The sequence below is a fragment of the Haliotis asinina genome, chromosome 7, assembly GCF_037392515.1.
Source record: "Haliotis asinina isolate JCU_RB_2024 chromosome 7, JCU_Hal_asi_v2, whole genome shotgun sequence".
In the NCBI taxonomy this organism is placed as follows: Eukaryota; Metazoa; Mollusca; class Gastropoda; order Lepetellida; family Haliotidae; genus Haliotis; species Haliotis asinina.
Window position 1 is genome coordinate 13,742,054 of NC_090286.1, and position 11,783 is coordinate 13,753,836.

General features: G+C 39.1%; 1 protein-coding gene across 1 annotated transcript in view; it reads left to right on the forward strand.

The window, feature by feature from the left end:
• Positions 1-11,783, forward strand: part of LOC137290507 (dnaJ homolog dnj-5-like) — a 33,885-nt gene that overhangs the window by 16,826 nt on the left and 5,276 nt on the right. Inside the window, exons 3-12 of the mRNA XM_067821488.1 lie at positions 217-322; positions 3,950-4,116; positions 4,494-4,545; positions 4,984-5,068; positions 8,359-8,427; positions 8,665-8,724; positions 10,143-10,190; positions 10,431-10,550; positions 10,984-11,085; positions 11,561-11,655. Coding sequence (XP_067677589.1) covers positions 217-322; positions 3,950-4,116; positions 4,494-4,545; positions 4,984-5,068; positions 8,359-8,427; positions 8,665-8,724; positions 10,143-10,190; positions 10,431-10,550; positions 10,984-11,085; positions 11,561-11,655 — 904 coding nt within the window. The remainder of the gene's footprint in view (positions 1-216; positions 323-3,949; positions 4,117-4,493; positions 4,546-4,983; positions 5,069-8,358; positions 8,428-8,664; positions 8,725-10,142; positions 10,191-10,430; positions 10,551-10,983; positions 11,086-11,560; positions 11,656-11,783) is intronic.

Below are 11,783 nucleotides of genomic sequence, written 5' to 3' on the forward strand. Positions count from 1 at the left end.
GTTAGTTGTGCCATGGTTTAGACCTCAGCATGAACAATGTGTTAATTACATCAAGTTACTTCAACATGTTAAAATAGGCCTGACATGCTACAGGTTAGCCAGGCAGCTGTTGGTTATGTTCATTGTGCATGTATGCTTGTCAGGTGTGATTCAGGTAAACGTGCTTGGCGGACAGTTTCCTGATGTCATTGTATGTTTTTATTTTGACTGTTTCAGATGAGTGGGTGAGCTACCTAGGTGAGAGGTGTAAAAGTGGCCTTCTTCGAACAGTGTCCATCTTGCTAACTCTTCTTCTCTATCTACTCGGGATCATCATGTACTTGTGAGTATGCATGCTGTCAGCTTATGTTTGCATTTATTAGGGCCAAGAGTTTAGCTGTGGTCTTCCCCCTCCTATCATGCTGAAGTCATGACTTCAGTTCCTTGTTTGGGTGAAATGAGTGAACCCTCTGTGACATTGCTTAAGTATTTGTTTAAAGTGATGCAAAACCATACTCCCCTGAGTACATTATGCAGCAGAATTATTACCAAACTGTACATACGTTATACATAGTTTGTCTTATATTTCATCATTGTATGTTTGCTTGGGTTTAAAATACCAGTTGTCTGCGGTTGATCGGCAGGTAATGAGGTATATTGTCCTTCTTGCACTATGGATTGCTCTTCAGCTCCCATTATTTCCTTTGGAAAAAACAAACAAACAAAAGACAACTTAACTATTGCAGAGTTCAATAGTTGTGCATTTGTTGTTCTAAAGTGTGCAAAGATCATATTAGAAGGCATAGCCAACTTATGTAGCCTATAAACACTGATAAAAGCACTAGTTGTCGTGTGTTAACTGCTGCTGATGTTCATCATTGTATTGAATCGTCTAGCAGTTCCCGGGGGCAGTCATCTGCTACAGTGGTGGGCTCCATCTCCACCCAGAAGAAATTGTCACCTACTGAGATGTCGTTACCCCAAGCCCATTGTCTATGGGGAAGAAGGAAGATGACAACCCAAAAGATTGTCAAGCTCCTGTCGTGGTTCATCACAGAAGTCCAAGCCATGCTCTATAGAGATTGTCCCGCCAGACGAAGCAGACGTTTTTGATGATCCCCTAATCCTCGTGATGGAGGTTTCAGTCTTCAGTCAGACATCTCAGCCTGCTACAACTACTAGTGCAATAACCTCAGTTTCTACACCTGCGGCAGACACAACGTACAAGAACTTAAAGCAGTGTCAACTCCCCTTTGTCAGAGTCACACATGCAGAGTTCATTGCAGAACTTTGACACAGCCTGATCAACAAACATCTCTCTGAGAAGATGATGAAGCAGTGCTTTTGCCGAAGAGAAGGCTTCCACACTCTTAACGTCTTCAACGCTAACGTGAACAGCCCTGTGTGGCAGCGCTACAGCTACTTCGATACACTCAGACCATGTTTACAAGAAGCCCTTCATGATGACCTGCACGAAGACGAGTGATGACCAATCTGAATCTTGATGGCCACTAGTTGAAGATGAAGACCGGCATAAAGACCTGCAAAGATATTTACACACAAGTGCACAGTTCAACTTCAAGGCCTTACAACATGCCAGCAGAAGTTTACAGTCTGCCACAAGCGCAAGCCCGGCCTCGGGTACCAGCCAAGCAGAATTGACCTTCACCAGACGTCAACGCTCCCAACAGGTTGCTCCCCAGTCCCATACAGACCCCACAGACATGATTAGTTATCTCCACTGGACCTGGAGGATCGTCACTACCATGTGCGCAGAGATTGCCATTGAGACTACTCATCACGAGACTGACCTGCGCGAAGGCATTCAGACTCTTAGAAGGAAATTTTTCAAGATCATTCACCTGGAGCAGTCACCCATGCATGAACGCATGATCTCTAACATACGTTCACGATTGTTAGTCATCTCAACTATTAGAAGCCGGGAACACAGGTTCCATGAATTCCAGTTTTACTGCATAAAGATGGTGTCAGCTTCACAAGATTACAGCTACGTACAGATCCTTTTCATTTACATTGTCCCTGTACAGAGTACAGAGATCAAGAGGACAGTTTGGAAGTAGTTACCGGCCTAACTGTCTTTGAAGTATAGTCATTGCGGCGAAAATATCAACTCTACAATAACCTTTTTGTGCATTACAACACAATTTTGTTCTTCAAGAGGATTTTACGGAGCTTCAGTGAGACTGGTTTCTACAGTCACCAGTATCAATTAAGGAAGCCTGGGAACCGCATCACATCATCTTTATATGATGGCAACCTCATTATTTTCAATAAAGAATTAAAAGTGAAAGAACAGACACAACTACCAGGGAGACAGACTTATTACATCAGTACTATGCAGTGAAGTTTTTTTGCGTGCTTCTATTCAGCCACCTATACATGTGTTCACTCGTGTAACTCCGAGACAGGCTATACAGTGAAATTACAGACAAGGCCATGTGTTGGCAAAAACAAAAAAATCAGTGACTGCACAAGATTCTGTCATAATGATTTGGCTGCAACACCTGTGACATCACTTTTCTCGTATCTGATTGGTCAGTTGTTGACTATGCCCTGCGCAGAACTTTATCACAGTTCACATATCAGGAAGTCATCTACAGATGTAAACCATCCTTTCCATGTGGGAAAGGTTTCATTTACATTTCACAGAGCAGTGTACAGCAATGTTTTACTATCTTCACTGGTCAATAGAGGTCATCAGTCAGCAGATTAAAGGTTATTTATCTGCGACAAGCAGCACACAGCAGTTCAGTCTACTATGAATAGACTTCCATTGATGACATTGCATCATGGGTCGTGGGTTGTTTCAAGTCGAAGATTGATTCATCATCACTGCTTATAGCCGACATTCTGGTAACAATATCTTCATTACAGACGTGTGCATAGTTGATTCCACCTCAGCCATATGACTGTTTTACATGAGTAATCAATTGATGGAAGCATGTCGTCAGCAACGAGTATTCTGCAAACAGAATGACATCATATTACTAGAAGATAGATGAGATACCATTGAAGCTGAACATCTTTGTGAAGGCATACCTCATTCCATGAGGAAAGAATGTCAGCAGATGTACTATCACGACCTCGGAAATCCTGCCTTAAAACTACCAGAACAGCCGAATCTGCTAATTCATCCATGCACCAAGCAAGCTTTCAGAAATTTGTCATCTTGTGGATTAGATTTTACGTCCTCTTCAGTAAAGGGAACTTCAAGGGATTCAAGATCCACTGCATTTGGATAGAAGAAGGAGACAAGTATTATACGCATGATTCAGGATAAGCATAACATATCAATTTTAATCAGAAAATTATATACTTGAAAACCATGCTGCAGAGTACCTGGAGGCCCCGTGTACCTGCTTGTTTATGGGATTGTCCAGTTCAAGTTCATATAGAGGAGTGATCCAATGTTCTATGGTTCCAGTAGGAACAGGAGAAATATAGTTACTGTTTGGGTTTAAGATTACATTCTTGTATAGTAAGTTGTGCCATGCTGGATATTAAAACTTTTGTATATGCTTGAAGCCGTGTTAGAAGATTTTGAAAATCTGATGAGAATACTCAGTTACAGTATCTGACTTAATATCCAAATGGCATGGAAAAGTGATGCACATAAAGGAGGAACATTTGTGGATGTCAACTTTTGTATTTTGTTTTTGAGAAACACAACATAAATGCTGATTCCATGAGGTGAATGAAGGATTAATAAGAATATACATTGAAAATATACATAAATCTCCCTTCTCTCACACTCTGCTTTGAGCATATGAGTGAGTAGTTTCATGTCTCTTTGTTTTAGCAATATTCCACAAGGTTTAAGCAGATGACCTGTTTGATTGCTTCTCACCTTGCCCCAGGTAGTTTGTCTAACCCTGCTTCAGACAAGCAGCCATTGCATGTCTGGAGTGTTGTAGACTTTTCACTCAATTCAGATTTGTGTTTGTTGCAGAGCATCAGGCAGTGTTCACCTCATCAGTTTAGCCTGGAGTAAAGCCTGGTCTTTTATCAAAGCTAAAGTCTTCAAAAATAACTTTAAATCTGGCACAATTCCTGGCACTACTGAGACGGCAAAACGACGGACAGGACTAGAAGAAAATATAGCACTGCCAAGTACAGGTATTAAACTCTGTCCCTTATTTTGCAGTGTCCTTGGATCTTCAGCAGAAGATATGTATTCTTTGTAGGGTAGTATGTACTCATTTAGTCTATTTCTTAATCAAGGGCATCTGTGGAATCACTTACATATAGGCCCATACCTGTTGGTACTACTGGTGATCAGGTGACCTAATATTTTTTCACAGGGAAAGTATTAAAATATCTACACCAAGACTTGAATGATCTACATTTGAACATTAGCCAACATATGAAAGAGAGGTAACTGAAATGAGAGCCATGGCTTGCTGTTATTTTTATTAGTTGACACTTAAAATATCTTCCTACTAAAACCATTATTATTTTAAAATGAAATGTTTTAGCAGTGTGTTCTGTTGTAGGAGAGGAAGCCATGAGACGACTTCTTGCTTGTAGAGGAAAAGACCCTTATAGGTATGGAGCCATTGACATGTTGAAGCATGTAGCGATCAACAGGCTGGATTGTTTAGATGATATTATATCTCCTCGCATGCTGGTTTCTTAGCATTATGGGGTCAGTAGGGGATAATGCATTTGCTTGTAAAGATAAAGACCCTGGTTTAATTCCCAAACAGGCACAATGTGTTTCGCAAATTTCTAATGTTTTTTGCCATAATGTGGCAGGACTATTGCTAAGATCAGCATGAGTCATAGCTGACTCACTCGTAGCTGTATAGACGCAAAAATGACAGACAGGTAACACCACTGATTCAGTGCAGTCCCAGTGTATATCTATCTTGTACTGAAGTCATTTTGACTGTTTCATGTACTTTCACAAGAAAGCTGTTACGATTCTAAACACATATCCATGTGCATTACCTGTTTGTTCATCTGTCCTCTTTCTGTTTTCAGTATTTTAGGATTACGTTCTGATAGCAGTGATGAAGATATCAAAAAGTATTACCGCCGCCAGGCTGTGCTAGTCCACCCAGATAAGGTCAGTACTCATGTCAGCAAGGGCAAATCAATGCCAAGACAATATGCAGACATTTTTAACAGTCCAGTACATTGACGGTCCAGCATTGGAACTATTTCAGTCTACCTAGTGGTTAAAGGGTTACCTTCTCATGCTGAAGACCAGTGCCCCGTTGTTCAAAACAACCTTATCTCTAAGGTCACTTATCTCTAAGATTTCAACCTTAGACCTTTACTAAGGTTAGCCTCCCGTTGCACGAAACAACTTCAACTAAGGTTAACCTTAAGTTAAGGTTGATAACTAAGGTTGGTTCGACCCAACCTTAGCGTCTCTAAGGTTGGAAAGGGAATATGGCGGCTGTTTTTATTTTCAGGAAGCAGAGAGTGTACAGAAATGGGAATGTCAAAAATAGCATATTAATGATCACTGATATCAAGTTTTCATGAAAACCAATAATGATAATTCTGAAACGTCGCCGATGAACCAAGAATAGGTTGTGATGTTTTCGAAAATACACTTACACGAACGCCGAAGTGAGGTTTCCGCCATATTGGATAGTGTTTACAAAATCACGTTTCGACTAGGCTGATATTGAGACGCCTATTATATCACGTATACTTCATAGTCTGCTGCGACAAATGCATCATTGAATTCTCCACACATCATAGAATCAAATTACAAATGGTCTTTGTCACCAACACCAACTGTCTACATAAAACGAACGAGAACGAACGCGGTGCTCAAAAGACTGTGCATTTCAAATGTAAACAAAGGAAAAATCCGATTTTACACTACGTGGCATTTTCGGAATTTTTCCATCATCCAGCCGTGTAATCATTGCTTCCAATGGTTAAGTAAGCCTAGAGTATTAAGTTGAAGAGTATCGCAGCAAGAAATAGCAAGATAAAAAAATATACAATGCAATCATATAATGATTCATAAGCAACTGTCAAAGTTTCCGTGCAGCGTGACACCATGACAGACGCAATATCAAGTAGAACGACAACGGTACTTATCGGCATTTCAGGTTTCTTCCGTCATTTACAATGTAAACGATAAAAACATATAACAATACACAGATTCTCAGAATAATTCTGATTACTTACATCTCGTATTTATGATCAAAAGAATCCCTGAATCAAGGCAAGAGTCTTCACAAAATCCGATGTTCCCTTGTCAGTAAAGCCGCCATTTTGAAAGAAATCGGTCATGGGTAGTGATGTCACACGTCAACATTGTTTCACATATTAGGCAATTTCTTTGAGGAGAAGGTCGGTTGAACAAGAGTAAACACAATGTCCATATCATTCCGATTGCACTTTCAGTATTCTAATGTATATTTTGCGTATTTTGACCAGGTGCGAGTTTGTCAAAAACATTTTGAAACATATTTTGATAGCAGCTAGGATATCTAACTCAATATTTATACGAAAACTGCGTAAGAATATATAACAGGTCATGTCTTAATTTGGACAAGCCTTACGTACACAATCTAATAGTTCTCTCTTTTTACCTTTCATTACATACCTATAAAGAGAAATAATATAATCATAAATGTTTATATCCTAAATGAATATTCATTTACGCTAAATCGATGCTAGGCAGGTGCACGTGTTGCTCACAATAAGATACATAGTAAAACCGTCTAATTGTTGATATATTCAGGACATTATTTCGTTTTGTCTAAAGAGTGTTGAATTCTGGCATAGAAGCCGAGACCTTTGACATATTCAATGGGAATTCAGGGATGAGAAATTTCCGCGGAAATCCGCGTTTTTTTACATCCCCAGGGTAATTTTTCTGAAACGTCTAAATATATATACAGTGTTAATATTGATTTTAGAAGCCATATTTAGTGTGTAAAATGCCAAAATCCCAGGACCCCCGACTAGTTTTCAGCTGTAAATGAAAATTTCCATTCTCATCCCTGGGAATTAGGTGAGATATATACTAATCAGCAATCCGACTCGTCTTTTTCCGACGTCACAAAATGCACAAAACATGCCATGACGTCAACTAAAATGTTGCATCATTTTCAGTTCTGTTATTATAAAATGTCATTACATAAGATGTGTCTGTTACTCCGTTAATAGTGATGCAAAATTAATCAAAATACATCTACACAAACAGGAGAATTTGGAATCTAAGAACTAAATTATCTATTGCCATCCAAATCGATTTCTTATGTAGTACATTGGTATCTTTCCTTATAATCTGTGAAACTACCAAAAGGTCTCCCCTCACATTGGGGATCTTTGTATTGGAATAGGTTTGTTCACTGTGTACAAAACATAACGAAAATATACTGTCCGTATTCACAGCAAATTCTCTCCATGTGATCTTAGTTAGACTGACCTGATGTAAAGCATAGCGGGGTTATGAACCCTTATCTTTATGCGTGCATCGTCTCCCTGTGGACGTCATAGAAGAGAATCCATTTTTGACATTTATGGCGGGACATTTTTAATATTGAGCGTACAATGTTGTGCATTAACACATAAATCCATTTCATATACACTTATGTAGTTCTGACATTAGTCTGTATTTTCTTCGCTCACACTTTTCGTAAAGATGATATAATTAAAAAATCGTAGGCGAGTGCTTTTATTGGTACACGATGAAAGCGGAGAAATTTAATGATTTTTTAACGCACGCAAAAGTTTTGGACAACATTTAGCAGTACTTATTTCTCAAATCCCTGATGTTGTCGCAGTTATATTTATACCAACGGATAGGAAATTAAATATTCTACATTTCTGTGCAATTTTATAGCCGTACACAGATCCAGGACCACGCTAGCGCAATTTTCGCACAACGTTCACTTTTCAAACCTTATGAAAATGTGCACCTGAAAAAAAAAATCGGCATCCACGGGTTAAGGTTACGCTAAGGTTGGACCTCAAGTTAAGGTTACCCTAAGGTTGTTTTGTGCAACAGGCGTATCTTTTTCTTAAGGTGATCGTAACTCTAACCTTAGTGCTTAAGGTTGATCTTAGCTAAGGTTGTTTTGAACAACGGGGCACAGGGCTACAGTGTATGAAGCCTATTTCTGGTTTCCTGTGCAATGATATTGATGGAATATTGCTAAAGGTTGCATGACACCTAACTAATAAAATGCCTTGAATTTGTGAAAAAAGCCTTTGGCAATCATTGTTAATTTTGTTGTTAAATAGATAGATTACCTTATGTTTACTGCAGTAGACTGTGATGACATCATATAGCAGATAATTACATTAATTCTTGCCGTGCTAACTGGCGATATCCTACTTATATTTGTCATGCACTGCAGTCATGAAATAATGGTGTTACAGAATCAAGAACCTGGTGCTGAAGAAGCTTTCAAGATATTAGGTCATGCCTTTGAGATGATACGAGAACCAGTGAGTTTGTTTACAGTGCACTATATGCATGTATTCACTTTATTGGACCTGATTTGCTAGTGATTTCATTGGTGTCATTTGTTAATGTCATTCACACTTAATGATGTGACAGATCTATAACAACAGACAATAAATTTTGAAGCTAATGACAAGCTAGTCAGACGTTTTAAGAATAGGACTGTCTGGCACAACTCCTTCCTTGAAGCAGCATGTTGATGTTATATTTGTTCCTTGCAGGCCAAGAGGAAGGTGTATGATGCTCAGATGCAGGAGGCTCACGAGGCTGAGGCTGCAATGGTAAGTCGATCTGCTACTGGAACAATCAACAAGCAACACACTGATATGTGGCTGAGAGCCTTCAGTTTGTGATGACACTTTACACTTCTTTTCATTTCATATGTTAAGGAGATACCATGTTTTATTTATTGTGAAACTGCTCTCTGAGAATAGTGCTTAAGCTAGTGATTATGAGCATGGACTATCAAAAACTGTATAACACTGTAATACTTTGTAGATTTCATATATATTTCTACCTTGTACCTGGTGTCCATGATTTAAAAATAATAACAATTGGGTCTCATTGAATGGCTTTTGAAATAAATGGTATACTCGTTTGGTAGATTTGCTTGATTTGAGGGGGTCCTCAGCATTGAAAAGTGCATAAAATTTTCGTTGAATAAAGGTGACTTATCCCTACATACAATTTGAAGCAGTTTGTGATTGTCACCATGGTAACTGTTCAGGCAGACCAAGCTTTGAAACACTTGCACATTCACAGAACCCTACTTGATGTCATCCAGTGTAAGCTGTATGTACAGTGTACACTATTAGGGGCAGTGTGGTGGCCTAGTGGTTAAAGCATTCGCTCAGCATGTGAAAGACACAGGTTCAATTCCTGACATGTGTGGAATCCATTTATGGTTTCCTCTGCTGTGGTATTGCTGGAATATTGTTACAAGGGGCATAAACCTAAATTCAGTCAGTGTATAGAGGCACAAACAATATATTGATGCCAAACAGCCAGCTCACTAGCTGTATGTGCTGCTGTAAGATATGCGCACGTTTTTATGTTCACTTTGCCTGTTTGTTGTAATACCCGCTTGAATTAATTTTCCTTCACAATTGTAATGTCACAATGCAAACATTGAATCTATAAATTGTGATTATGAAAATACCTAAAAATACATATGTTGGGCTTAATATCAGACAGATTAAAAATTTATAGGGTATTCTTGAATGCTATTTTAGACTACCAGTGTCTGGATAATGCACTGGTTCCTTGTATACTTGCACTTACATCAATAATGCATTGAAGTTTGATTCATGTTGAAGTCAGATCAGAGGGACATACATTTAAGAGGGAAACCAGTGGTGTGCTCTTCCAAAGAACAAACATTTTATGCATGTAAACAATTCATATTGCTTGGCATTCAGTTATTAGAAGAAGTACTTTTTGGTGAGCATTGCCACTGCAACTGGAGCCACTTAAGAAACTTAATCATGCTTTTAAAGATTAACAAGGCTTTAAAAGACCATTGTCATAGCTGTGTTTCTGTTTCTGGTGACATAAGACAGGCATTTTGATACATTTAGTGGTGCAATCAATCATGTATGTTTGCAAGCAACAGCTTGTTAATTATATGAATACTTGTACATGTGTGAATGCATATTTGAAGAAACCCACATAGTTTATGAAAATTACAATGATGTTTCAGAGAGAATTCAATGATCTTCTGACAAAACTTCATGAAAAGATACAAGAGGTAAGATGTGACTAGTTGACATGAGCTTGTGCACTTGAGACTGAGTGGTTGCAGTCTTATAAATAGAATATTATGTCAAACAACCAACTATGGGCCATTCTTTCTGCTTTCCTGGAAGATCTCCACTTTTGCTAAGCTATGCAGATTAATGCCCCTAGTGCAAGTGGTAATATGGCCTAAGGCCTACCTTCTTGTTTCTTTGTGTGGGTCACAAGTTGACAGCTGCTATGACTCTTCCAGGCTGCCAACATGATGAGATGTGATAACTGTGGGGGCAAACATAAGCGTATTCCAGTTGATCGACCATGGTACAGCGCTCGATTCTGTGATAGATGTAACAACTTTCATTCTGCCAAAGAGGTGGGTAATCCAGGTTTTGTGTGTAATTGTTAATGCATATCTGTATGCAAAAAGAGGTAGACATTCCTGACCTGTTCAAACACCAGGGTCTCCTTTCACAAAACACAAAGGTAACCTTAGTGCAATTTAAAAGAATGGGAATTAAGGTTAAACTAAGTAAAGGTTCCTTCATGTAAGAAGCCCTTGGACATACTGGAAATTTCATACACTGCATTCAGTCAAAAGCAGGTACATCTACTGACTGATGAAGACCATCCTCAATAATCTCCAGGGTATACATTAAGATAAATCTCCACTACAAGGCCCGATAATTTTCTTACCTCCCTTTGCTGGCTGCGCACCTCACAGCAGCCAATCAGCTAAGCACTGGATGGGGAAAGAGTCCCTGGTTGAAACAAATGTGTTGTGTTACAGAATGTGTTTTGTTTTGCAGGGAGATGTATGGGCAGAGAAGAAGATGTTAGGTTTTCTGTGGCACTACTACGCATGTATGGATCAACACGTGTATGATATAACAGAGTGGGTGGCGTGTCATGTGAGTTGCTCACTTGCCAGGGAAGCTGATTAGGGATCTTGTCCTATGGCATCAAATAGAAATCTGAGAGGTTTTAAAGAGGGCATTTTGGCAAGTGGTAGTCCTTGCAAGTTTGATCCAGTTTTCTGAAAGCAAACTTTATATGCTGTATCAAATGTCATCATTATCTTTTTAGCAGTTGATAGTCATCTTACTTAGACAGAAAATGTCTCGATGCTTTTGGTTCATTGCTTTCTTTACCCAGTCATGAATTTCGGAATTTTCTGGAAGGAATGTTTTTGTCTTCCTTAATGGCTGGTTTTACAAGACTGTACATCATGCAGAAGCAGATGTTGTTAGTTTCAAGCTCTGAAAATATGCTTTGAGGTTTTTATGGGTCGGAGCTTAGGAGGTTCTGGGCAGTGGTTTGCTAAAGGTGTGTTCCTGCTGAATGAATACAAGAGAATTGTCTTTATGCATGTCTTTCTTATTGCAGAAGGAGTTTTTCAAGCAGATGCAGGCCAACTCTCACCATGTTTTCTACAGGATAGCTACAGATGGAAACCGAGGTCATCGTCATGGGAAATCAGGGTAAGTTATACAGGGTAGCTAGAGTCCAGTGTCGGGGGAATGTTTTGAAGTCAGTACCATGACAAGGCTGGGTAGGTCTACAGGGTAGCTACAATCCTGTGTGGGTGGAAGGTTGTGACGTCAGTACC